Genomic DNA, 27982 nt, shown 5'->3' with positions numbered 1-27982 from the left:
AATCTGGGGGTGGGAGGGAAGGGCAGGTTGTCCCTTTCCCTTCAGCCCTTCCTCCATTTGCCCTTCTTGCTGGTCACCCAGATGCCTTTCAACCAAATTCCTGTCCCTCCTGTGTGAGGGGGATGGCTCAGGGCCTGTTAAAGGCAGGGCCCACCTTCCCCCACCCCTGGGCTTCGGTTCAGAGCTGGGGAATAGCTTACATTCCTCACTGTAGAGTCAGACCAGGGGTCCCAAGACAGTCTGTGCCTTACCATTCCCTTTGTGGGTCTCATTCTGCCAAAGCTAGACCCTGCTCTCATTATTCCAGGCCCCCTCTTCTGCCTGGGGGCCCAAGCTGAGCTGCCTAATTTTTTCCTTCCTCTAACCAGAGACTTCCAGAGTGGACCAGGGTTAGTGGGTCCTTGCCTCTGGGGCCCGAAACACAAGGAGCGCCCTCCCTCCTGTCCCCCTTTCTAGCCTCTTTCCCGTGGCCTTTTTTACTCTTCTCTTCCTTCTGTCAGGTTAGCTTGACTGAAGTGGGGCAGCAACCAGTTTTACTTATTTATTGAACTTTGCAGTTTTGGTTTTCAGTCTGAAAACCCAAACTACAAACAGCCTAGGGAGAGGAGGGTGACAGACATTTCCCTAGAGAGGACCATATCGAACCATTTCAAACCCACAGACCAAATGTTGTACTGTTTGTGTGTGTGTGTGTTTTTTTTTTTTTTTTAATTAAAATATATTAAAGATTAAATAAAACATGGCAACAGACGTGAGAACATGGGAAGTTGGTGGGGAACAAAACAAAAAAAAAAAACAGTTTCTTACCTTCATAACTAACCATACAATTACACAAACTCTCCTCCCTCTGCCCACCTCAAAATTTACCTGGCATGTGAACATAGGAAAGGACTAACTGATGATCCAAGACACTTTGTGAGAACAGTGTGTCTGGGCAAGAATAACAAACTAAGATAGGATCACAGACTCTCTTGGTCTGGAGAAGGGAACTGGGGAAGAAAAATCAAACCAGAGACACAGATTTACCTCCTTGTTAAAAGATTTTCAAGGAAGAATACAAAGTGGGAGTGGGGGGTTGGGAAAAACAATCCCCATCTTGGGGACAAATGAGAACTGCCATACTTACGTGAATGCAGTAGAGGGGAAAGAGAAGATGGGGCAGGAATGGAAGGGCCCTGTCCACAAGCTGTGATCTCCTCAAACCAACATGCTGGGAGAGTAGATTGTGGGCTGGGGGATGGGCCCTGCCTGATAGCACCACACTGGAAGGAACCCTCAAACTGCAGGGTTCCCATTTTTATCTACTAGAGGAAGCAGGGGAGGGATCAAGTCCAATGGATAGGGAGGTGGTCTGAGATGCCTCGGAAGATCCTGAATGCAGCAGGGAAGTTTAAAGAAGTCGTCCTCGACATTCTATGGCTCCACAACAGCACAAAAGCTCCTTTCCCTCCACGCTGCCCACCTCATAGTTATAGTCCCAGGTCAGCTCTGTCCCAGCTCGTATCCTCCTGGAAAATGGACAAAAGTACAAGAAAGTTCTGAAGCCCTTCCAGCTCAACGGTAAGAACAAAACCAAAAAACAGTTGGGGAATTTCCACCTTAGTTCCCTCTGCCAAGCTCAGACCCCTTTCTTCTATTTCTCCCTGATTCTTACTTGCTGGCAAAGAAAGCCACCCAGGGGAAACGAAGGTCATGGGTGTCAACGAAGACATTCTGGACAAACAGGTTGGGACTGCAGCTGTGCTGTGGGTATGGAAACAGGATGAAGTCAGTCAAGGAGAATGAATGGCCACAATTTTGGAAGGAACATTGAATACAGTTGGACTTGAGGACAGGAGCAGAAGTAAGGGAATGGTAAGAGCCAAAAGGGCAAGTAGTAAGAGGAAGAGCTGGTGGAGACAGCCAGCTACTGAAATGTCTTAAGCTAAAACACTTCTCTGGAAACAAGACAAGGGCCAAGTTGGACCCCTGAGGTAAAGTAATGAGGCCCAATAAGACAGGTGGGATTTTTGGTCAGAGAATGAGGGAGTTGGGCGGGCTTATTTCCAGGTCCTTAGGGCATCCAGTATTGAGGACCTTTGGGACCGTGGGGAAGGGAGGCTCACGTTCAGATAGCGGCCCAGGTTGCCTTCTAGCTTGGCGTCAATGATGTAGCAAGACTCCTCGCCATCATAGAATTGGCGTGTATTCTTGCGAACAGGCACGCTCTCACCCTTGTCTGCAGACGCCATATTGGTTGACTTTATAGCAATGCCATGTGTTGATTTTAAAGCAAAACCTCGTGTAGATTTCACAGCCACCTGCCGTTTGATTGGGCCTGTGGAGAAATGAGAAGATGAAGGTTGGGAGACAAGGTCTGGCCCAGCAGGGAAGTCCCGAACTAGAGCCAGTGAAGGACTGGGTTCAAGTCCCAGCTCTGGGAGCAGCTGGGCGACCCTTGGGTGGACACTGACTTCACGGGTTTGGGATGGAGAACAAATGAAGTAATACATTTAAAGCATTGTGCAAAGTAAAGCAGCACATAGAAATCAGCTATTATTATCCCGTCCCTACTCCTCCCTACAGGTATGCTTGTTCATTTTCCTTTCAGAAAGAAAGAGTCTGGGATGCTTAGCAACTTAAATGGGCTATTTTTTTTTTTTTTTAAGGTAAAGCTACAGCAATATGACAGAATAGCTACTGGAGGAGAGAGTTAATAAACTAAGAAAAGTGTGCGACACGAATTGCTGGGAAGAAGATGGGCCTCAGTACTCCTAGGCCCTGGGCCTACTCTACCTTCAGCCTTTAAAACTTCTTTGATACCCCTTTAAGTTCACCCAAAGTACCAGACAGGTTCTTCTTGTCTTCATAATCCTCGCCATCAGAGCCAGAGGAGATGGTCTGGATGTCATCACTGTCAGCTGCTGTGGCTGGAGCCTGACCAGCTACAGGTTTTCGGCTTGTCCCACTCTCCCCCTCACTTTCTGTGCTGCTGGATAATGTCAGAACATCCTGGCAGAAGGAACAGAGTTAATGAAACTTGATTATTATCTCTCCAGGAATGGCTAGGGCTGGGGAAATCTGGGTTCACCTCCACACACAAGTACCTGTCTCTCTGCTTCAGGTCTCCATAATGAATCAACAGTTGGAAAATGGATGTGGGGTGGGGTTAAAAGACAAATGCCAGGGACTGATTCTAAAAGGAAGAAGGTTAGAGCCCTGGGGGGAGAGGCAAGAAGGCTGAATCATGCAGGAAAAAAAGGAGGAACCCTTGGTCTCCCCTCAATTAGCAAAATCATCAAGACCAGGAGATGATAAAAATGCTTTCCCTGGCCTTAGAACTGAGACTGGCAGAATCATGGAGAGGATAGAAGCTCGGCAGCATGGCTTACATCAGGATTGGCTTGTGCAGGCGCCACAAGCCTCCGGGCCTGATGTATATTGGTCTTGCTAGGTGGGCCCTTGATACCCTCAGTCTTCAAGGGGGATGGGTTGTATCCAAAAGTCCTGGAACCTTCACTAGACCTAGTGGACAAAACAAAAGGAGATGAATTGGTCTTCATTTTCAGACTGTGGTGCAGGATAGATCTGGAAACAGGGAGTTAGTAACAGAAGATACTTACAACACAATCTTGCTCTGTTCATCAGACTCCTGGAAAATAAAGTAGCAAATACAAAGTTTATTTTTCCCCCCACAATTATGCCTGCTTCCCCACATTCCCCCCTTCCCCATGATCAAGGAGCAGTGCTGGGTGGGGGGCTATGCTGCCTCAAGGCAGAGAACTGATAGAGAGACCTGCATCTTAGTCATGGCCATGGCGGGCTCAGCAGCACTCCTGGGAGAGAAGGCTTCAGAAAGGTTAGCCTTTTGGCTTGACCTTAGGGGCCAAGAGCAGACTCAACTGGCCTTGGGCTTCAGTTTCCACTCCCAACATGGAAACTGTTTAATGAGAACAAAAGAATCTACATATAGTCAATGCTTCATTCTCCCTGCTAAAGGATGGTATTGATGGGGGATGGAGGACCCCAAATAGAAGATAATAAAAAAGACCATTCACACAATTTTGAAATTCATCAGATAATTTCTCTTGCTAATGTTTTGCTGATGATATTAAAATGAATCATATTTCCTGGACATATATTCAGCTGAGAGTGGGAGGTGGCAACCTAGGCCAATCCAGTTGGGTAAGAGGGGAAAGCTGGATGGCTATATTAAGCATTTGCTAAAAATTATCCACAAAGTGTACAACCCCCATGACAATTCAGAGTTGAGTATGTGAAGCATCAGCACTACGCACAGAAAACCCCAAAGCTGTTGGATTCTGCCCTACTCACCTCTTTCTTGGGTGCCTTGATATCCCCCTCTTCTTTGACCCCTAACCCTGAGACGGAGGGCTTCTCTCCATCCCCACGGCCTACCCCAGCCCTCCCATCTCCACCTTCACTGGTCCTGAAGGAGGAGCGGCTATCTGAGTCAGCAAAGCTACTGTCACTGACATTGTTGCAGCTTAGCCATGTGGCTACTTTGTTCTTGGGCGTGTCCTCAGAGGAAGGAGGTTTACAACCCCCCATAGAAGTCTGAGGGGCAGAAAGGTGGGGGGTCCCCGAGTCAGTGGGGCGGGAGTCCTTGGAAGCCGTCTCCGATGTCCCATTCTCTTTCTGGCCTCTTGTCTGCCGCCGGGTGGCATAGCTGCGCCAGACTGAACTGGTACTAAAATCCTCATCTTTGCAGAAGTTGTCATCCGAACTGTCATCATTGGACTCTTCAGGGTCCTCGGTACCACTGTTGCCATCCTCTTGGTCCTTCAAGTCCACCCCGCTGCTGTCAGAGGAGCAGGGGGCATCACTTTCATAGCCTTCCTTAAAGTTCTCCACACTTTCAATGTGGTCCAGGTTTGCAAAGTACTCATCCCCCATTTCCAGACCCTCCTTGTCTGCAAAGTCATCAGTCAGGATTTTGCCTGGATGGAAAACAAGGGGTTAATTAAAGCATTATGTCTTTAGCAAGTTCACTCCATTCCTCCCCATCTCTCCACTGGCCAGGATCCCCAAATCTACCAAAATAAGCTGCTGTCATCCATCCCTGACAACAAATCATGATCTAATATGGGATTGGGGAAAGTCTTTGAATCTTAGATCTAACATTCCTCCCTTCCTCTTCTCATTTCTTCATGTCTCTTCTCCCATGCCCAGAGAAGTAATATTTCTCTCATGCTAAGAGATTTCTCTAAGGGAACCAAAATATTCTAATATCCCTCAAACAGGTCTCACCAGTGTCAGCTGGGCAATACCTATTTGACATCTAAATTTCATTCGCTTTTACCAGTTTTAGCCTTTTGTGGTCTTAATCTTCCTAGTGAGTTACTCCTGTCCCTAGTTCAGTAGAGTCTGCAACCCAACTTACCTAAACACAGATCTCACACAAATTCTCTGGGGAGGGAGATGCTGTGGCCCCCCCTCTATTCTCCTGGGTCTGACAATTGAGTAGTCTCTCTCTGTGAGTCTAAATTGTTCTTGTGCTTAAGGGATTGCTTGTTGGGAATGACATTTACATCTTGTTGCTGAATTAACGGTCTCTGACATCCTTTCCAATCCCAAGAATCTACGATATCTCTCACTCCACCAACCTGCATATATACAGACAAAGGAGCCTCTGGCGATGTCATCCAAACAACGGATGCCCCAGCCCTTGTTCTGGGTCTTGAAGAGCTGCAGTCGGACCTGTAGCCCATGTTGTACCAAGCGGTTTGTGCACATATTGATGTTACATTTGCAGCGCTTGTTACATTCGTATACCCTGTGAAGAGATTAGATTAAAATCTATTACAACATGATCTCTACAACGTTAATCACAGTTACAAATCTGTATTGCCAAAGGTGCTTCTGTTTTAAAATGCATGTAATGGACAGAGACCTCAAAGCTGCTAACATTATAGCAGAAGAATTAGTCAAAAGGCCAATGTTGATATCTAATAAAGAGTTATTAGCTAATTAACCTACTGTTGCAATTGTTTAGATTTTCAACATCATGGTTGCAATTGTTTAGATTTTCAACATCATGGTTGCAATTGTTTAGATTTTCAACATCATGGTTGCAATTAATTACCTATAAGATCTAAGTACTAGAACTTGGCCTTCTAGTTCTCTAGTATGAAAATTCAACAGATTAACTCTTAGAAAAAGAATCATTACTACTAGTTAACTTTTCTTCCCTTCAGTATTGACATTAGCTAAAATCCTTTTGCTTATTCTAAAGCACAAGTTAAGTGTTTGCTCAAGTCCTAGGCTTCTGTTTTCTGACACCCTTAAATTCAAGGATGTAAGTCCTGGGTTGATTCAACCTTGTTCCCATTCAGAATGGCCTCCCTGCCAATCCATGTACCCATCTCTCTTTGACACCCAGCTCAACTCCCTCCCCTGAGAGGAATTTCCTGATTATCCCTCAATAAGGCTTTGGTTTCATATCTCCTTAAGGGCTTATGAATGCTAGTTAAAAGATGTTACTTTATACTTACTTGGATAATGGCTTTCTTCTAAGTCTTGACATGTATATATGTTATGTCTATGTATATTGTAAATCTCTTAAAGAGATGGCACTTATTTTATGTATTTCATTTGTATCTAACAATCTAGAACAGAACTCTGCCCATGGTAATCCCCAGTGTCAATGCACTGACTCCACAAAATACATTTTTTAACAATTTTACTTGCCAGCTAAGATGAATGTATTAAAAGCCATACAGCTTGGAAATGGATCATCCTTTACCTCAAAGCAAAATTCCCCTGATTATCCAATGGTATTCTTTTATTTCCTTTCAGTAATGGAAAGATAATGGAATCCAATTTGATTAAATAAATGTTTGTTTAAAACAAAAAGCAAAATGCAGCCATTACTGTATTCCCTTTGGGTCTGTTGTAGTAGAAATTTTTGCAAAGAAAAATAAAACCATTAGCAGTAGCCTCCTTCATGTGTGAGGCTGAGTCTCCTCCTCTCACTTACCCTGTCGGCAGGCACTCATCTAGTCTCTTATGCTGGTAGCCAGAGTTAGGGTTGATCTGGCCTCCGGGAGTACAGGCTGTTGCCTGGATAGTAAGTTGGTGGCAAGCACATTTAGACCTGGACACAGAATAAAAGGGGTGGATGAATGAGGTTGAAAGACTTTTTTCTAGAAATGATATGGTAGGGGAGATTCTCTCACACAAAAATACACACACTTCAAGGGAAGGATATATATGTACACAATTGAAAGAGACACATACAGAAAGAAAGAATAGAGATTGCATAATAAAACATTAAAGAATGATGAAGAAGCCAATAAATTCAGAATGATGGGGGAAGAAGGAAGCAAAAATAGGCAGAGATAATAGGGACAGAGATAGGCAGGTATTTTACCAAAGTCACTCAGAAAAAAATCCAGGTCCAGCTCTCCCTCCCTTCCTATACCAGCAGAGGCTTTAGGGCAGAGCCACAGTTAGGGAAGAATAAAAATAAAGGGAATGAAGAATCACAAGGACATAATAGAGAAGAAAAATAGAAGTCTGAGAAAGGATTGAAGAGTCAGGAGGGAAATGAAAATAACTAGTGCCCTCAACTCACTTGTCCCGACAACCATCCTTGCAGTCACAGCCAACGAGGAACTCCCAGCCCGTGTTGATGAAGACACCTTTCCCTGGGATCCTCTCCTTGCTGTAGGCCACCTGTGGCGGGGGGGTGGTATCAATCTCGTTGACACACGAGAGAGGAACATCCTCCTGGCCGTGGGTGATGTCCAGGATGTAGTAAAAAGGCTTATAGGGCTGGAATTTCCGATCCACAAGAACATAAGGGTCCAAACAGAACATCTCCAGGAAAAGGAAATCACAGCTTGTCTCAAAGAGGTAGCGTTCAATCTCATTCATCGTCCTCAGGCAAAGGCCGCAGGGTGTTTTATAGATAACGTGAAAGCCCATCTTGCGGTTGACCCGGCGCCGGGCCGTCATGCGCCGAAAGTCATAGAGCAGAGGGACCAACAGGGGGTTCTTGCCCCGGTACTGTGCGTTGCTCACCGGCCTCACTCGGGTGAGGCAGGTGTGACTACAGGCGTGCGGCAAGTAGAAAAGCTTCTCCATGGGGGCCCGATAGGAGGGTTCAGCTGGAGCCCGCTCCAGCATGCCATGAAAAGCTGGGAAAGTTGGGCCAGGGGTCGCAGAGCCTGGTGTTAATCTGATGAAAAGAAATAAGTGGGGAGAGAAGCCAGATGAGATGGGAGCTCAGGAGTTGCTGCTAAGGAAAGCACCTTACCAAACGTGGTGCGTTGAAGAAATATGAGTCTATTATTACCGCCACTACTACTACTAAAATCAGAAATTTTATAGCGCTTTTAAGGTTTGCAAAGTGCTGTACAGGTGTAATCTCATGTGATGCTTCTGATGCTTGTTATTCCCATTTTATGAATGAGGAAACTGAGGCAGAAAGTAGTTAAATGACTTGCTCAGGGTCACACAGCTAGGAAAAGTCTGAGGCAGGATTTGAACTCAGGTCTTCCTTGCTCCAAATCCAGAGCTTTTACCCGATGCGTGGCTACCTTTGCACAGCAAGCACCATGCTTCAGAGTCTGACAAAGGCCGACACAACTTCCTGAGAATCTCGAGCTGCACCACCGCCCCCTCCTATATCCAACCATCCCAATTTCTTGAAATTCCCTGGCTTGAACATCCCATCTTGGACAGTCAAACTTGTTTCCTCGTCCCCCCTTCACCAGCCCAAGTCTCAGAGGTGGTCCCCTGGGGCTCTGAGCACCATCCCTGTGGTGCACCCATTCTTCTCAAAGCTTGCTTTAGATCTCCTTCCTGCAGGAGATCTCCCCAGACGAGCTTTCCCGGCTCAGGTCATTCTAATCCCCCAAAGCTGATGCCGTTTCCTGGTGCACAGTCTGTGTCACGGGTGCCCAATTCTTCTTGTTTTTTCCACTGAACTGAACTTCCTGAGCCAAAAACTGATTTGCCTCTTTATTTTATTTATACCACAGACCCTCAGGCTATGATGCTGATGAGCTCACAGACTGTGTAGAGTCCATCAGGTTGCTCCTGATTGATCTCACCTCACTGTCTGGCCAACTGCAGACTTCCCGCCAGGGACCGCCTCGTTAAGCCCAGGGGATGTAGGGGATGAATGACCAGAGCCCACAGAACCTAGCCGGAAAGATGTACTCTTTTTGGCCACTTGCTTCCGTGCTTGGGCGAGCTGACTCTCCAGACTCCTGGGAGAGAGAAAAGCTGGTCATGGAAAGAAGGCCACGATGAGAACAGAGTGGAAGAAGAGCTTTCTAAGCCCAGAAGGGGTTGGAGAACAAAAAGGAATCATACTCACTCCAAATCAGCCACCTGAGGGGACAGAGTAGGGGCAGGCAAAGAGGGAGTGCGAGGTGGTTCTAGGGGCTTGAACTGGGTTCCAGTACCAGTGAGATCTTGAGTATACTGTACCACGGGACCTTTGCTCCTTACAGCACCTAGCAGGGGAAAGAAAATGGACCAGGGAGGAGTTTCACTTAGTGCCATTTGTATCCTACTCTACAATGTACCCTTGGGTGAAGGCAAAAGAGAGAGAAGCAGAAGCATGATCAGCAAAAATGGATGGAATCACTCTAATTTCTTTATTATCCATGCTTCTTTATTACTCTAATTTCTTTATTATCCATGCTAACATAAGGGGAGACCAGTGGCATGGTTATCTGTTTTGCACTTTGGCATTCAATATGAATTTTGTGCTTTCTGGATTTATTTTCTTAATTATGTTTTATTCAAGTGTTTTGTTTTGTTTTTTTAAGTATGTAAGATGGTAGAAGTATGCTACATAACAGAAAAAAACCAGTCTAGGCTTAAAAATTGGCTGTAGAAAATGAGATCTTGCTGACAATGATCCTTCATCATTAAGAGAAAAACTCCATTCTACAGCAGATTACCTCAATTTGTAACCCTGTCCAGATATAATCACAAACGTATGCTGTTTTCATACCACATGGATGAACCAACAAAAGCAGTCACAATTTAAAAAACAAAACAACTTGTAGTGAGTCAAGAAAGCAAAGTGACAAGAACATTGAAATAGAATCTTTCTGTATGCTCTCTCTTTTCCAAGGTAGGGGAGACCCTGGAGCCCTTCTGATACCTACCCATGTTTGGGCGTGTCCGAAGCTGCCCCCCTTGTTTCTTCTCCAGGGTGGAAGCTGTGGATGTCTTCATGCTGAACATGGGCTCTAGTCGGGTAGAGCCTCGATAGATCCATTCACAGCGCTTGTCATCCTGATGTCGGGGGAGAAGGGAGAGAGGCCGGATTCTGTCCTGTCATTTGTAGGGAGCACACCAAAGGTGCTTCCTCTGAGGAAATTTCCTTTAATGATCCCTATATCCCTCACCACTGCAAGATCCCTCTTTTTAAATCACATTTTGTCCCATACTGGAATAACAATATAATTTTAGTTCGTTAATTTGCATTCTTTTGTATATTCTATTTGGTAATTATTATTAACTATTTTTTCATATGTTTGTTTATCCAAATTAAACTATACTTGTCCTAGGCCCTAGAGCCCAAGTTCCTTCATCCTTTTTATCTTTCCACAGTATTATCTATAAGGCTCTATAACCAAGAGGTACTCAAGAAATTGTATTAATAACTGATTTGCCTACTGGCCCAACTTGATTCTGCATTTAGACTGTAAGCTCTAAAAGGGGAGAGAAAACATCTAACCATATGCCACACATGCCATCAAGCCAAGCACTAACTGTCCAATGAATATACAACGGATGCTCGTTTTTTAGAATTCTGGATTTATGAATTTACCTACTTGCTAAAATTTATTTTAAACCTCGAAATCGATGTACATGGCACTCTTGTGATAATCTGCAGACAAGTGCAGTGGTGAAAAGCTGGATTTGCACAGTGCACATATTCCCGCTGAGGTTGTGTATTAGATAAGCTTCCTGCAGGTATGAGGAAAGGTACTGCATCAAGGAAGGAGAAATTCACTCATCTGTACACGAGGCCACTCCAGAAATGCTGTGACCAGAGGCACACAGGAAGCTAACCCCATATTTACCCCCTAGGAGCAATGCTTCAGAAGCAATACAATTAGTATTCGCTAATTCAGCATTTGCAGCAACTTACAGAACATAACTCCTATAAATGACAAGAATCAATAGTACATGGTTTGCTCGGTACTGAATTCAAGCTTGTATCTATGTCTCTACTATTTTTATCTCCTGTTTCTGCTGTGTTTCCTCCATTAGCTAGTTATCCAGTGGCAGAATCTACGTCTACTTCCTTCACAAAAGAAACTACTATATATCAACTTACAAAGATACTCTTGCTAGAAATGAAGTCTTCCTATAAATGACTAGAACAAGTGGGAGTGAAGGAAGAGATAGGAGCCTCTGTGAAATACCCACTGACCCTTATTAGCTTCTCTCCCACTTAATGACTTCCTCCCCACAAGCCTAGGATGAGACCATACCAGGAACAGGATCTTGACAAGACTGCCATCCACCTCTTCCACACGCGACTTCCACCAAGTGCCTTCCCATTCAGTCTTTATGAGCTGCCCACTCTTAAGGAGTACCATAGGACGGTTGGGGTAGGCAGTGATATATTCTTCAATGAAGTCTCTGCAGGAAATATCCTCAATGTCCTCCCAAGTCTTCTTCACTGTTCAAAAGAAAAAAGATCTCATTAAAGGGTAGGTGAAGAAAGGAGAAATGGAGAACTGGGATTCTATAAGGTAGGAGGGAAAAAAGAAATTACAAAGAAAAAAATAAATTATAATTTTAAGGGATCTAATAGGACTAACCTAAAAATTGGGTATAGATTATGGCACATGTAAGCATATGCAAATATCATATGTGCAAAAAACAATCAAATCATGTACATATATTCCTAACTCCTATCATACACCTGAGTATGGATCCTCAGGAAAATTTAAATGAAGACTTTTGTTAAAGGGTTTAAAAGAAGCCAGGTAGCAAATCCAAAAAAGTAGCATTGTTGCCTAAATAGAATTTAAAAAAAAAAAAAAAAAAAAACCCACTTACATCAATCTTTTTAAGGGCCTTTGAATGTGAATGTTTGCCATCAAACATTATCTGGAAATGCACCCTTGGAAAGTCTTTCCCTCAGGTATAACCTTACTTTTAGGATATTATAAAAATAACTCTTTAGTATCTTTTTCCTCATGCCGGGAGCAACATCAGGAAGAATGAGGATCAAAATAATATATTTGTAAGTTACCTCCAAAACATGGATCACTGTAACTAGTGTAGTAGAAGAAATTTCTTCCATTTTGGCTAGGAATACAGGACTTTACAGAGGGTATCATCAGGATCTTAGCACCTAATATAATTCCTAGAATTTGAGTGGAACTATGAGGCCACAACCAGCCAAGAAAAAAGACATATCAACTATGTCACTTAAGAAGAGGGCTTACAAGAGAGGAAGGAAAAAGGGAACTCACATGGTCTGCAGATGGGATAGAGCTCAGACTGTGTGACATAGGATGCATAGCCATCATCAAAGAAGATGAGGAACCTAAAAATAAAAGGTGACAATAAAACAAGGGTCCTGCCCCACATTTGGCAGATAATCCCCTAGTAGCCTCTACTCTTTTAGCCCAAAGATGAAGTTTATTTTGCTCTCTGTGGAAAGATACTTCAGCCCTCATCCTTCTCTGCTGTTCTTAGACTTTCCTTCCACTCCCGTGACTAAGAGTTCTTTTCCTTGAAGCTCCTCTACATCTCTGCATCTATAATAAAAAGATTATTTGTTCTCTTTGGCATTTTGGATTCCTTTTCTATATAACTAACCCGTCTCTGGTAGGCCACCTTCTCTAAATTCCTAATTCTTTTATTTTGAAAAAATTTTGCGTGTGTGTTCCCCTCACCCCCCCCCCCCCCCCCCCTCCACCCCTGACAATTGGGGTTAAGTGACTTGCCCAGGTAAGTGTTAAGTGTCTGAGGCCACATTTGAATTCGGGTCCTCCTGACTTCAGAGCTGGTGCTCAATCCACTGTACCACCTAGCTACCCCCCATTCAAGCATTTCTTTTTCCCCTTCAACCTTATCTTCCAATTGGAGAAACAAAATAAAACCATTCTCCCACATAAGAATAGTTGGGTAAAACAAAATCCCATACTGGCTATATTCAACAACATATTTCTTATTCTGCATATTAATCTAGCGGTTTTTTGACATGAGAAGTGGGTAGGATTCTTTATCATCAATCCTTTGAAATTATGTTTTTGCTTAATGCACTGAATAATTGAGTTCTTAAGTCTTTCAGAATTGTTTAACAATATTGATATTACAGTATAAACTGTTATCCTGGTTCTACTCACTTCACTGTATCAGATTATAGTTTTCTTTACCAGGTTTCTTTGAAACAGTCATTTTTCATTTCTTGTAACATCATAGTACTCCATTTCATTTTTATACCATAATTTGTCCAGCCATTTCATTTGATGTACATTCTCTTAGTGTCTGGTTCTTTGCCACCAACTCCCCCCCCCCCCCCCCCCAAACGAGAGAGAGAGTGGCTATAAATATTTTTGTACAAATAAGACCTTTTCTTTCTCCTTTTCTCTCAGTAGTATAAACCGACTATCATTCAATCAAAGGTTATGCAGTTTCATAATTAGGTCTAATTTCAAAGTGCTTTCTGTAATGTCTGTACCAATTCACAACTCTAACAATGCAGCAGTGTGCCTATTTTCTTGTAGCCCCTCCAAGATCTGTCATTTTCCTTTTTTTGTTAGCTTTGCCCATCTGACGGATGTGCTGTGAAAACTCAGAATTACTTTGACTTATATTTTATTAGTAATTTTGAGCATTTTCTCATGTGGCTATAGGTAGCTTGGATTTTTTTCATTGAAAGCTAAACCTTCCAACAATTAATTAATTATAATTGTTAACCTCTTATTTTTATAAACTTACAAATTTGAGTTTAGTTCCTTATCTATTTTGGAAATGAGATTTCTATTAGAGAAACTTGCTGTAAAATTTTTTTCCTGGTTCCTCTTCTAATCTTACTGTTAATGGATTTGGAAAAACTAATTTCATGTAATCAAAACTGTCCATTTTATTTTCTGTGATTCTTTCTATCCTTTGTTTGGTCATGAACTTTTCCTTTATCCATAGCTCTGACAGGTCATTTGTTTGTGATGTCACTTTTTATACTGCTGTCATCTATCTATTTGGAGTTTATTTTTCTTAAAGGATGTGAGATGTTGCTCTAACCCTAATTTCTGTCAAACTACTGTCTAGTTTTCTCAATAATTTTTTCAGAGAGAGTCCTTAAGGACTGGTTTTAAGTTTATTGAACATCAGGCTACAAGGTTTGTTTACTTCTTTTGGTTGTGTTTTTAATCTGTTCCCCTGATTGTCAATTTTTTAGCCCATACAAATTGTTTTGATAATTATTACTCAGTCACATAGTTTAACTGCTATTGCTAGACCTATTCATTCTTCCTTTCCACTTTTCTACATTATTTTCCTTGAGATTCTTAACTTTTTTTTTTTTTTTTTTTTTACCTTCCATGTTAATTTCATTATTACTTTTTCTGGAACTATATACTATACAATTATCCTTTGATAGTTGACTAGCATGGCCCCAAGTAAATTAATTTAGGTACTATTGTCATTTTTATTATATTGACTTGGCCTACCAATGAACAATTAATATTTTTAAAATCATGTAGTTTTGTCTTTATCTTCACAAATAATGTTTTATAGCTGTATTCATATAGTTCTTCTATTTTGGTAAGTAGATACTCAAGTATTTTATATATTCTGTAGTTTTTCTAAATGGAATTTCTCCTTTCCTGTTGGAATTTCTTGATGTTGAACAGAGATGCTGATTATTTATAAATGAATTTATTTTATATCATGCAACTTTGTTGAAGTTATTGTTTTAGTAAATTTTCAGCTGATTCTTTAGGATCTTAAAGTATACCATCTCATCTGTGAAAAAGTCATTTTGTTTCTTCTGAGGGATGCTTATTCCCTCAGTTTTTTTTCCCTTGCCTTCTTGCTACAGCCATCACTTCTAGCATGAAGTCAAACAAGTGGTGATGTAGGCCACCCTTGCGTCATCCCTAAGCTTATTAGAAATACCCCTACTTTGTGTGTGTGTGTGTGTATATATACACATACACACATATATACACACACATATATATAAGTATATATGTATATATATGTAGCATCTTTTTAAATACATATATAAAAAAATAAAAATGCTGATGCTATGTTAAGGAAAATTCTTTTGTGTTTTCTAGAGTTCTGAAAAGAACATGGTTGAGAAAGTTCTGAAAACTGGAAATTTTTTTAGAGGATGTAGCTGCTAATCTTCCAGTTGCCTCTTTCTATAATCCCCCATCCCAGTACCTGAGTTTGTTTTTGACATTTGGAGTCTCAGCTACGATGCCAGCATAGAGCCAGACTTGATTCCCATCCTTATACTTGGCCACCACACGGCTGCCTACATACAACTTGTCTGCTGGAGGGTGGTAGTCATAGGCAATATGGTTCCCAGACAACAGGCTCTTCCCTTTGTTGTCAAATTTGACTTTGAACTTCCTCCCAGCCCCTAGATAAGGAAGAAAGGCATCAATTGTCAATTCACAAATTATAGATATAGAGCTCAAAGGAACCTTAGAAGATCACTTTATGCATTCATCTTATTTTACCCATTAAAAAAATCAAAACAACCAAACAAAAAAACACCTCAACTGAGACCCAATCAGATTAAATGACGAAAAGCCTACATTTGAACCCAAGTCCCCGCCAAATTCAATCAATAATCTTTCTACCACTTATTACTTTGCTAATTCTTCACACTACAACCCTGTGTTTACTTCTGGACAGAGATACAGAGAAAGCCTGGAATATAGGGAGTACTTCTTCTCTTTCTCCTCAAGGAGCTCACAGTTTAAATAGGGACAAAAAACACATGTAGGGAATGTGCTTAAGAGCACACACTGAAAAGCCAAATAACCAGCAGTTATCTGTTTTGATTAGCTACTAGAGATGAGAAAAACTAAAATTAGAAAAAATCATGGAAGAAGTTCAGAACTTGAGGAGAGCAGAAACCTCCTAAAGTAGAATGACATCAAAGAAACAGGAACCAAGTGAAAGTTTACGGGACCCAGAGAACAGACTAGCAGACAGACAATCTAAAACAGGAAAAATACCTGGTAAAGGGAGTTTGTTAGTTGGTGAGAATGTCTGGAAGAACATAATTAGATGGTTAATTTGATGTGAAGGGCAACTAGGAAACCTCATAAATCACTATAAAGAGGATCACATGATGCTCAAAGAGGCAGACCCAGAATGGATTGCTAAGCAATGGGACTGCCTATCCAGACAAAGCCTTGGCCCACTGGCTCTCCCCTTGGGCTGTACGTACCAACTGTCTGGATGGCAATGAGGGTCCCCTTGTGCCATGTCTTGGTCCTTTTCTTGCCCAGGATTCTCATGCTGACAACCAGGTCACCGTCCTTACTCAACTCAACAGGGACTTGACCCAAGGCCCCTAGGGAAGAATCATCACAACAATATAGCACTTTTCAGTCTTACAAGATCTTTGATCTCATCTGAAACTTGTAACAACCTGTCAGGTTAGTGGTCTTTTTTGTCTCCATATGACAGATGAGGAAACAGGCTTCGAAATGAAAGAGGTCACCTCAAGCTGGTAAGTTTTAAAAGATCCAAACTCAGGTCCTCCTGACTCCATGTCTTGGGGATATTATCAACTTACACTGCTAGGGGTTGTCATCTCTGGGGTGATATAAGAAAAAGGGAGAGGAGTGGAAGCCTGCCCTTTGGCCTCCTGCTGGCCCATCCCGGTTGGGATTAGCTTCTATGCAGTTCTTCTCCAGGGACCCACAGACCAACAAAGAGACCATGAATAGATTTCACGAAGTCCAGAAAATGATTAAAAAAAAAAAATCACATCTTTATTTCAAGAGAATTAGTTTCCTTTATAATGCTATGTATTTTTTGTGCATTTAAAAATATTATTCTGAGGTCTAAGATCTCATCAGACTGTCAAAGGGGGTCCTTGACAGAAAAAAAGATTCAAAAGCCCATGCTCTAGAGGGCAAACCGCATGGTTTTTCAATTACCAATGCTACCTTGAAGGAGCAGAAAGCCAAATTCTACAAATAATCTCAAATTCTTATCCAAAAGTTCTGCATGTCTTCCTGGCTACAAGGAGTCAACAATACTTTTTTTTTTTTTTTCTGGGGAATGTTTTCATGCTCTGCAAAACAGTCCAAGGTCCAGTTGCAGGAGGTAAATAAAGGGAAAACTCATGACTCTTTAAGTGAGCCACCATATGCCAAAAGCAGTGGCAAGGCAACCAAGAATCAAAAACAACTACAGAAAATAAGTCAGACTGGATTGTGAGACAAAGGACTTAGTTAATGCCAATAAGCAAATGGTTTTACATCCCATAAGTCTGACCTTTGTTCAGGTCCTGAGAACTAGTCTTCTTGTTGACAGCATCCATGAACTTTTGGACATCTTGGGCTGACTTCCTCAGGGCAGCCATAGCTTCTCGAAGCTGTAGGACAGGGGTTGGGGAAGCAAAAGTTTTGAATCAGCAAGTCTTCTCCCCAGGTGCAGAACTAGCTTGCCTTTTAAACAGCCTGAGCTGTAGTGAGTCAACAGGACAGCCAACTTCTTGGCACAACATGCTTCTGCTTCCAAGCCTGGCTCAAAATTCAGTTCTTCTAGGAAACTTTCCCTGATTTACCTTGTTTGATCCTCCTCACTCCTTAATTCTGCCTCTATCCTTGTCTCTTCACTCCCCTGGCTTCCTTCAAGACTGAGCTCAAAGCCCACATTGAAAGCCTGCTAGTACTTCCAAGAACATCTTCCAGCTACTCTCTATCTTGTATGTACATAATTATTTGCAAGTTGTCTCCCTTCATATTAGAATGGGAGCGTCTTGAGGGCAAGGATGATGTTTTAGCTTTCCTTTGTGGTAAGCATTTAATCAATTCTTGTTGACTATTTTGCACTTGAACACCCAACTTTATCTTCATAAAGTCTACTTGTAAACTTTCTTCGATCATTTCCATGGGTATGAGTGCTGTCTCTCCAACTGGAAACCCAATTCCTAGTATCAAAAGCTTCTCTGTCTTCTACAGTGTCTGGAACAGGTTTCCACAAACAGCAGGCACTCAAATGGCGCGGAGTAACCCTATCCTAACAGCTTCTTTAATGCTCGTCTCTTATCCTCCCAGTTAACTCACCTTCTGGTCCTTTGGGGTTCTACTGCCTGCATCACCTGCGGGTTTAAGAGAAAAAGACATCCCTATAATTATATTTCCTATAAAAAAAACTAACCTTAATCGCCCACTTGCTCTTCGATAACTTGCAGTGAAGTTGCCATTCTCAATCCTGTTAGAGAACTTCGCTATTAAAAAGCTCACCAAAGGCTTTTCTCATTGCACCCTCCATTTTTCAGTCTTCAGCTCTGACATGTGATACTGCTAAGCACACCGTCCTCCCTGAGACTCTTGCCTGCTGGATTCTGTAGGGACTACTTTCTCCTGACGTTCTGACCAATTCTTTTTCAGTTCCTCCTCCTCTCAAGTTCTTAAAATGGGTATCTTCCAAAAGCTTCTTTCTTGGATCCTCTTCAGTTTTGATAAACTCATTTACTCACATGACTCTTCCTACCTTTTTTTACTCAGAAGATCCCCAAATTGACACCTCTAGTCCTGACCTCTTCCCAGATCCCTACTAGATGTTACTGTCTAAAGGTACTAATACTCAACACGTCACAAACAGAAAACATCTTTCTTCTCAAGGTGACTCATCTGTCTTGTCTCCTGCCAATGACAGCGCCATTCGCCATTACCCAGCCTCTAAATGTCAGTGTTACCTCTGACTCTTCCCTTGCTACTAATTACCAAGTTGTGCTAATTATACCTTCAAAAGTTACAGATTTCACCTCTTTTCTATTTTTAGCCATTGCTAACTTGATATAAAAGCTCTAATCATTTCCTACCTGAACTCCAGTCTCCTAATTGGTCTTCTTACAGTCTTTCCTCACTTTACCTTCCTATGCCCAGATTTCAGAGCACTGCTTCACTTAAAACCCTTCAATAATTCTCTTATTTGGTTTAATATTTCCAAGATCAAGATGTGTTGAATTCTCTTTCCACTAACATAGGTCAAAATTTCTTAGAGAATCCCAGATCACCTCCCTATCAGGCTGAGGCTGTGGAGAAAGGGCTTAAAGTGGAGATAGCAACTCCCTATTATTATTTTTTTAAGTTATCAGCTATATTTTTTATTTTATTTTATTATTATTATTATTATAACTTTTTATTGACAGAACATATGCATGGGTAATTTTTTTACAACATCATCCCTTGCACTCACTTCTGTTCCGACTTTTCCCTTCCCTCCCTCTACCTCCTCCCCTGGATGGCAGGCAGTATTATACATGTTAAATATATTATAGTATATCCTAGATACAATATATGTGTGCAGAACTGTACAGTTCTCTTGAACAACTCCCTATTATACAGCAGATAACTTTAACTTCTTTGACCAGAGATTAAAGGTCTTTCCTGACCTGTTGCCTATCTGGCTTTCTCCCACAATAATATTGCGTCCACGTGTATTATATTACGGCTGAAAACGACTAATGCTAATTTACTGTTTGTATCTAGAACCATGTCCTCTCCAAGCTTTTACTTTTAATACATCTCCACTAATTGAAACTATTCAATTTAGGGTTACAGAATCATAGATTTAGACCTAATCAGACTTGGTAATCAAGTCATTTTACAAGTGATAAAACTGAAGTCCAAAAAAGTTACATGACTTATTCCACATCACTCAAGCAATCAAAGAAGCACAACTGGGATCTGACTCTGGTTCTCAGAATGCATCCACTCTTTCCTCTTTACCATACTCTACAGTAAATGCTGCCATTTTTGATTTCCTAATTAGGAAATGACTTGTTTCTTCCTTCACTCTCTAAAAGCACTTTTTATCTCTTTTCTATTCTGACCTGGTTTATTGCACATTAATGCCACAGCATTGCATATTTATATACATGCATATCAATCTGTTGGACTGTAAGCTCACTGGCTATGTCCTATCTTTGAATCTGGCAAAATGCTCTGCACATAGCTGACACTTAATAGATACTGAAGAGCTGCCCAAAGATGTTACAGGATGGAACAGAAAAAATGAAGAGGTTTTAAATCAGAAAGCCAACAAACCCATTAGCACATAAGATGTGCCATTTTAAGGTTGTATATATTTTACAGATAACTTTTTATGAACATGTCATTTCCACCATCATAAAATAAACTAGATGCCAGGAATCAATTTCCTTTTTTCTTTATATCCTAAGATTAGCTCAGTGCCTGCCTTAGAGTATTTGCTTAATAAGTGCTTGTAAACTGATTACCCTTTTCATTTAGGATTTTCTGGATTATATCTCAGTTCTTGAAAGATTAAGATTTCTTGATAAGGAATCTGAGGAATAGGACCTTAAAGAGAATGTTAAAATTCTATATTAGCACATGAAACCAAGCTGGAGATGAAATTATTCAAGTTCTTCTCTTTTCTGTTTCTTTAGAATTGATCCTAATAGAGAACTAAAAATCACTCAAGTGCAAACATTTATTTAGTGCCTACTGTATGCTAGATAAATACATCACAGGCCCTCCTGTTGAGAGCCTTATAATCTGAGGGGAAGGAAAAGCAAACAAATAAACTAGAAAACAAGGAAGAAGGAGCTAAGTGTGAAAGATTAGTTCAGGCAGGAACAAGGTCTGGAAAATGTGAGCCAAGAAAAACTTCTTGGTGGCAAAGGTGACATGCCAATTTTCTTCATACAAAAATCTGTTCTGAACCCTTAATCTTGGCCAATTTTCCATTTGTTTCAGATACCACTTATCATAAGGGATCCTTGTGTCATTCCTCAAGTACGTGAAGTGGTAGCCTTCTTTCACTACTACCTCTTCCACAAATTATTTGCTTCATCCAAATGGTTTTATTCTGAATCCCACTTGCTTTTCCAAGTTTTTGTCTTCACTCACAATATTTTCCTGACCTAAAATGCCCTCCTTTGTTATCTCCATCTCTATCCAAATACTACTCACCCTTCAAGTTGGAACAATTCCTACTTCTTCCATAAAGCATCACTAACACCGCAGGTGGAAATGTTAACATTTTTCTCGACTCTGACAATGCTCAATGTGCAAGCCTCTCCTTAGGAATGAATCAACAGCTGCTCCCTCAATTTCTTTCTTCTTTATCTCAAAAATTTCTGTCTTCACTGATCTCTTCTTCCTCTTTCTCTCCTATATCAGAGAGTATAAAGAATCCTTCCCACCCTCAAAGGTTAAACCCTTCTATCTCTATTAAACTCAAGCAGTCCCAAATCTTCATGGATCTTTCTCTATCAAATAACTCCTATATCTCTCCCTCATAGCTTCAGTTTCCTTCACTTCCAACCACTAAGAGGCTTGGCTTTTCCTTACTCTTAAAATAAATTCCCTTGGTATTGCTGTCAACAACTACTAGCATGACATCATCTCCTCCTCCCTCCATCTCCAATTTTTAAAATGTTAAAATAAAATTCACATTTATACCATTTGCTTTTGTGTTTTAGTCATTTCTGACTGACCCAGTAGCAGACAATTCTCCCCTTGTAACAAAGAAAAACTGTTAAAGCAAACACAACCAACACCATGACTATGGCTATCAGTATATTAAATATTCTGTGCCATTTATTCACTCCAATCAGTCAAGAGAGGGGAATGCAGAGTTCATCACCTGTTCTTCTGAGATGGCTCATTATGATTATTTAGAGTTCAGGACCCTTCTAGCATTATTTTAGTTTACATTATTGTAGTCATTAATTGTTTACTTCACTCTGCACCTGATGATACAAGAATGTTAGAGACAGCCCTGATGCTGGAGTCAGGAGGACCAGAGTTCAAATTCGGCCTCAAGACACTTGACACTATGTGTGTGACCCGGGCAAGTCACTTGACCCAGATTGCCTTGCCGAAAGAGGCCGTCTTACTTTAGTGTTTTTCTTCCCAGTACTTAATGCTGACACAGCAGGTGTTTAATAAATGCATGAGCTAAATCTGTATTTCTTTAAATTTCTCATATTCAGCATTTCTGACTACCCAATCATACCGTTACTTTCCCCTTACTTCATGAAGAGTCTGAATTCATCACCTCTAATTACTTATGATGTGCTTAAACTCTTGAGTTGGATTCCCACTTTCCAATTCTCTAAAATTTCCCTCTTGAAAATGAATACCCCAGATATAAAATCAACTGTCCTTTTTATCCATCCTCATTCTCCTCACACTCTCTGGAATACTTGCTACTCTTAAACACTTCTAGATATTTTTTGTTCTCCTGATATCCAATGTCATGACATTATTCTGGTTTGCCCGTTTTTCTAATCCACCTTTTGGGATTTTTTGCTCCCTATGTTTGACACCCAATGAGGTTGTTACTAGCACTCTTCTCTCTTCATACTTTCAGTTCCCTCATTCACACACAAAAAAAGATACACATCTGTCCCCCTTCTTAAATTACCATACATAGTTTAAAAAGCTGCATCCCTCCAATAGAATGTAAACTCTTTAAAAATATTATTTTTGTATGTTTTTATATTCTCCCCTAGCACAGAGCCAAGTCAGAAGACCCTAAACAAATGTTTACATAATTAGAAAATAATCACATCAGGAATGCATGTGAAAGATGAAACAAAGGTAAAAGATAAAATACAAATAAGTCTGTCCATTATTTGTTCCCACTATAACCCTGAGAACACTTAGTCCTAGCCCCTGTCCCTCACCTGAATCAACACTGAGGACATCATCATCCTCATCAGGAATCTCAATTACTTCTGTGGGTTTAGAAGCTTCATCTTCAGAACTGCTCTCTCGATACTGCAGCCCCAATTTGGAGTAGAAATCTTTCACCAGAGTTTCACAGTTAGTCACTGCCCTGGATAGAAAAAGGGAAAAGAGTCAAAGCCAAAAACAGTAGTAGAGAGGAGGCCCTTAAAAAGTCACATAAATACACAAGTCATTCATTTTAAAGTAAGTTGCTTGTAATTCAAAAAGCATTTTTCTGTTGAAACAATGATCAGATGTAAATCTCTTTGCAAATTTTAAAGCATTATACAAATGCTGCATTTTGTTATAAATGGTGTTTAAGTTTTCATATGAGCCCACATATAATGATTACAGTTTATATAGTGTTTCACAATTTACCCCTACTTTCTTCACAAGAACCCTATAAGATAGATAGGTCAAATATTATTGTGAGCATTTTAAATTTGACAAAAATGGTATTCTGAGAAGCTAAATGATTTGCCCAAGATTATACTACCATAAAACATTAGGGCTAATTATTGAACACAGATCTTCTGACATCATTTCATTTCATCAATAACATCTCAATAACATTATATTCATAATGTATTTGAAGTAGGGGACTGATATTTCTTTTCAAGTATACTTTACCACTAAATGGTTTCAACTGAAAAATTGAGTTCCAATAAGGGTACTATGGTGGGGGAAGAGGCTGAAGTAGATACTGGAATGCAATAACTTATTTACAATACACCTACTTAAAGAAAGTCGGATCAGTCATTCTCCTGATATTCTAAACTAGAGAACAAAGGGTAGTTGTGTCAGTCTATGGATAGAGAGGGGGAAGCAGGAACAAAGGCTTTGAACTTGGAATTTCTTGTTACTCATTTGTACATACAAATTTTTAAAAAGTATTTACAAGGAACTGACTGTACTAGAATGAAATGTTTCGATAACATGAAAGATAGAAAGCAGATTTCCATAGCTATCTTCTTGGATCTCTACTTAATTATGAAGCTACTTTAGGTGACCATGCCTTTGTATTCACCCCTGAGCTATAAAGGGCAGAAATACTTGGAAGGTTAATTCAAGTCATTAAAAGTTCTTTTATTCTGATGCCTGAAATGTCCTATACATATTTATTTGTTTCAGGAGTCTAATCTCGGTAACAACCTCTTAGTGAACTGGTCAGGTGTAACTTAAATAACTGGCCACTTAGTGGTTGCTTTTCTATAATACTGACACCTCTTCTCCACACCACTTGATCCTTACCTGGATGCTTCATCAAAGAGCTCATCAACATGGGCGACCTCAGTCTCTTTCTGAACCACCCAGGATTCCAGCTCAGCGAGTTGTCTCTTGCGCTGTTTTACACAATCCATCTTTTCTAATTCCTCATCAATAAACTGTCGAAGTTCTTCCATAGAGATGCCCAGCTCCTCCACCACAGCTTGCTGCAGCTCAGCAATCTCCTGAGGTTCCATCCCAGCTGCAGCAGCACCCAAACCAAAACACCCAGGAAAAGAGGTCATGCCTGAGGTTCTGTGCAGGACCCCCACCCAAAAAAAAGAAAGAAAGAAAGAAAACTGTAAAATAAACCAAGACCATAGTTAACTGGGAAATCCATGTCCCAGCCCTATCCTCAGATAATCCAAATATAATTCACTTTGAATCCTGCACTATCTCCTGAACAAGGAGTACTTAATCTGTAGTAGTAACTGACTGGTAAACCAGAATGGAATTAAAGAGCACAGAAGAACATTAGGGACACAATCCTATAGATTACATAAATACCCATTTTGCTAGAATAGTGGAAGGGAAAGGAGTAAGCATTTTTATAGTACCAGACTCTATGCTAAGCAATTTTACAAATATAACCTCATTAGGTTCTCAAAAAAACTCTGTGAGGTAGGTGCTATTATCACCTCCATTTAACAACTGAGGAAACAGATGCAGAGGTAGTGACTAAACACATACCTTATTTTAATGGCATGTCATGTCTACACATATCAGTATTCATACCTGTAGAAGACATGTCAAGATAAAAGGATTCTGAGTCCAAAAGACTTTGATTCAAGTCTTGCCTGTGACATATACTAGCTGTGTGGCCATAACTAAGTCATTTAACTCCTCAAAGGCCCAGGCAAATCTGTAAGAATTTAAGTTGATATGCCCAAAGAGCTATTAATTAGTGAATAATTTTTGATCTAACAGTGTCTCTACTGGGCCTGTATCCCAAAGACATCATAAGAAAGGGAGCTACATATGTAAAAATGTTTGCAAAGTGGCAAAAGCTGGAAATTGAATGGATGCCCATCAGTTGGAGAATGGCTGAATAAGTTATGGTACATGAATATAATAGAATGTTATTGTTCTATAAGAAATGATGAGTATGATGATTTCAGAAAGGTTTGGAGAGACTTACATGAACTGATGCTAAGTGAAATGAGCAAAACCAGAATATTTACACGTAACAAGATTATGTGATCATCAACACTGATGGACTTGGCTCTTTTCAACAATGAGGTAATTCAGGCCAGTTATAATAGACTGGTGATGGAGAGAGCCACCTACATGAAGAGAGAGGACTTGGGGGACTGAATGTGGATCATAACATAGCATTTTCACATTTTTGTTGTTTGCTAGAAGAATTGCACATGTTTAACATCTATTGTATTACTTGCCATATAGGGGAGAGGGTGGGGGGAAAAATTTGGAACACAAGGTTTTACAAGAATGAATGTTGAAAATTATCCAAACATATGTTATGAAAATAAAAAGCTTTAATTAAAAAAAAAAAAACTTAAGTTGAATCATAAAGTAAATCACAGGTCTAGAAAAACAAAAATCATGTTCATTTCTAGTAGTAAATCCATGAGAATATCAATTGTTGAGGGTTTTTTTTTTTTTTAAGGAGTGGGGATAGAGAACAGCTAAAACAGCACCACATGCATTCGTTTAATAAAAAGGATGATTTTTCTATGAAGTTTTAGTACCTAAGTGACCAATGAGAATAAGAAAAGCAAGTATGTCACTAACAACAAGACTACATTATGATCAACTGTGATGGACTTGGCTCTTAACAATTCAGTAATTCAAGGGATTTCAAGACTTGGAATGGAAAGAACCATCCACTTCTAGAGAGAGAACTGTGGAGATTGACTGTGGATCAAAGAATAGTGTTTTCACCTTTTTGTTGTTTGTTTTCTTGGTTTTTTTCCCCTTTTGATCTGATTTTTCTTGCACAGCATGACAAATATGGAAATGTATTTAGAATAATTGCAGTTCTGCAAGGGTGAATGTTGAAAATTATGCATGCATATGTTATGAAAATAAAAAGCTTAAAAAAAATAAGACGTTAAGTTGAATCTCAGTAAATCACAGGTCTAAGAAAACAAAAATCATGTCCATTTCTAGTCATGGCAAGTTTCTGGTAGTAAACCCATAAGCCTCTCAATTCTTGAGGGTTTTTTTTTTTTTTTGGAAGAGGAAGTGGGGGTAGGAAAACAACTAAAACAGCACCACATGCAATTAAAGAAAGCATATATTCATTTAACAAAAAAGTTTTTTTTTTTTCTATTAAGTTTTAGTTCCTAAGTGACCAGTGAGAATAAGAAAAGCAAGTATGTCAGTAATGTGATGATCAATTGTGATGGACTTGACTCTTAATACAGTAAATCAAGGCAATTCCAATAAATTTGGATGGAAAGCCCTCTGCATCCAAAAAGACTGACTGTGGATCAAAGCCCCTTTTTGTTGTTTGTTTTCTCGTTTTTTTTCCCCTTTTGCTTTGATTTTTCTTGCCTAACTAACAAATATGAAATGTGTTTAGAAGAATTATACACATTTAACCTATACTGGATTGTTTATTGTCTCGGGGAGGGAGATAAAGGGAATTTTTAAACACAAAGTTTTGCAAAAGTTAATATTAAAAATTATCTTTGCATGTATTTAGAAAAGTAAATACTACTGGGAAAAAAATAAAAGCAAGTGTGCTATAATCAGGTTATCTGTCTCAACAGGTGGAAGTTGGGATTTTATGTGTTTTTCGTATTTTAAAACTTTAATACATATGCAAAAGCACAACTTACAATCATCTGATGCTTCTATCCATAGTGACACTGAACCAACAGTTTCCGTAACAGTAAACGCCTCGTAGTGTGTAAGATAATTTTTAAGAAAAGCTTTCGCTTTTGTTAGGACGGGCATCACTTTCTCCAACATCTTTCTTTGATAATTAGACCCGTGATCTAAAAGCACTTATCAGAACCTGGCTTTTGCTTGTATCGCAATCCCTCTCCCCAAGCACAACGAGCGGTCTCTCCTGGACTAAAGGGCTTGCGCTCCCAGGAAAAAAGCAACGACTACAACAGAAGAGAAAGGTGCGGAAAGGTGGCGGGAACCAGCCCGGCCCCGCACATGGGCTGGGGATGGGCCACATCCAGGTGCTAAAGGGAGAGACCACCAAGAGCTCCGGACCAAGTTTACAATTAAAATAGTTTGGGCAAAGGCAGTCACGTGGTCCGCCCGGTTCTCCGCCCCCCCCTGCCCCCCACAGGTCCCCCTTTTCCTCCCAGGGCCCCAGGGCCTTGTCAACTCCCTCTCTCCGCCGAGCGGCTCAGGGCTCGGCCGCCCCGCAGCCTGCTCGCCGCGCGCGCCCCCCCGCTGCCCCCGGCCCAGGGGCCCGGCGCGCCCGGCGCGAGTGCAGCCCCCCGGGCCCGGTCCCTGCTTAAGTTACCTCTTCAGGCTCCAACTGCTCCACTCCCCATTCCTCCCCCGGTCCCCAGCGTCCCACGCTCGCCGGACAACCGCCCCTTAGTTCTTCCCCGCCCCCGAGACTCACGCCTCGGGGCTAGCGGCGGCAGGGACTGCGAGGGAAGCCCAAGCTGAGGGGATAAGAGAAAAGCAGGCTGGAGCGGGGGGTCGGGGAGGAGGAGTGGTGGTGAGGGGGGAACGTAAAGCAGGACGGACGCCGGATGCACGTCCCGCAGGCTTTTCCGGTCCCGGAGATGGTGGCCGGCGCGGCTCAAACCCCGCCGGCGTAGCGTCTGCCTGGGATTCGGCCGCTTTTTTCGGTGGCGGAGGCGGCCGCCCCACGTGCT

General features: G+C 41.0%; 1 protein-coding gene across 6 annotated transcripts; it reads right to left on the bottom strand.

Annotated features, from left to right (window-relative positions):
• Window positions 1–361: 361 nt before the first annotated feature.
• Window positions 362–27982, bottom strand: SETDB1 (SET domain bifurcated histone lysine methyltransferase 1). 6 transcript variants are annotated; one of them, XM_031967482.1, is made up of 22 exons: window positions 27619–27966; window positions 24153–24422; window positions 22859–23010; window positions 18261–18295; window positions 17467–17566; window positions 16409–16534; window positions 15388–15589; window positions 12462–12535; window positions 11469–11659; window positions 10131–10299; window positions 9329–9467; window positions 9060–9218; window positions 7577–8182; window positions 6980–7096; window positions 5607–5776; window positions 4315–4940; window positions 3603–3631; window positions 3372–3504; window positions 2826–2991; window positions 2106–2317; window positions 1655–1743; window positions 362–1508 (listed from the first exon to the last, which is right to left on the bottom strand). In XM_031967482.1, exons 2-22 carry the CDS (start codon window positions 24410–24412, stop codon window positions 1391–1393), a joined length of 3873 nt encoding a protein of 1290 aa, XP_031823342.1. In that variant the 5' UTR covers window positions 24413–24422; window positions 27619–27966; the 3' UTR covers window positions 362–1390. The 6 variants fall into 6 exon arrangements, with proteins under 6 accessions (XP_031823342.1, XP_031823344.1, XP_031823343.1 ...); XM_031967484.1 differs by having other exon boundaries at window positions 24153–24369; XM_031967483.1 differs by having other exon boundaries at window positions 10131–10260; window positions 27619–27965.

This window comes from Sarcophilus harrisii, chromosome 4 (genome assembly GCF_902635505.1).
Source record: "Sarcophilus harrisii chromosome 4, mSarHar1.11, whole genome shotgun sequence".
Taxonomy (NCBI): Eukaryota; Metazoa; Chordata; class Mammalia; order Dasyuromorphia; family Dasyuridae; genus Sarcophilus; species Sarcophilus harrisii.
Note: the sequence above shows the minus strand (reverse complement) of the source record. Positions and strands in the feature narration are given on the sequence as shown.

Coding starts and splice junctions, on each gene's coding strand:
- SETDB1 (XM_031967482.1), bottom strand. CDS start 24,412: ATGACCTCTTTTCCTGGGTGTTTTGGTTTGGGTGCTGCTGCAGCTGGG. Junction 10,300..11,468: donor TTGTCAAGATCCTGTTCCTG/GTATGGTCTCAT, acceptor TACAAATGACAG/GACAGAATCCGGCCTCTCTC. Junction 8,183..9,059: donor GCAGTTGGCCAGACAGTGAG/GTGAGATCAATC, acceptor TCTTTTCATCAG/ATTAACACCAGGCTCTGCGA.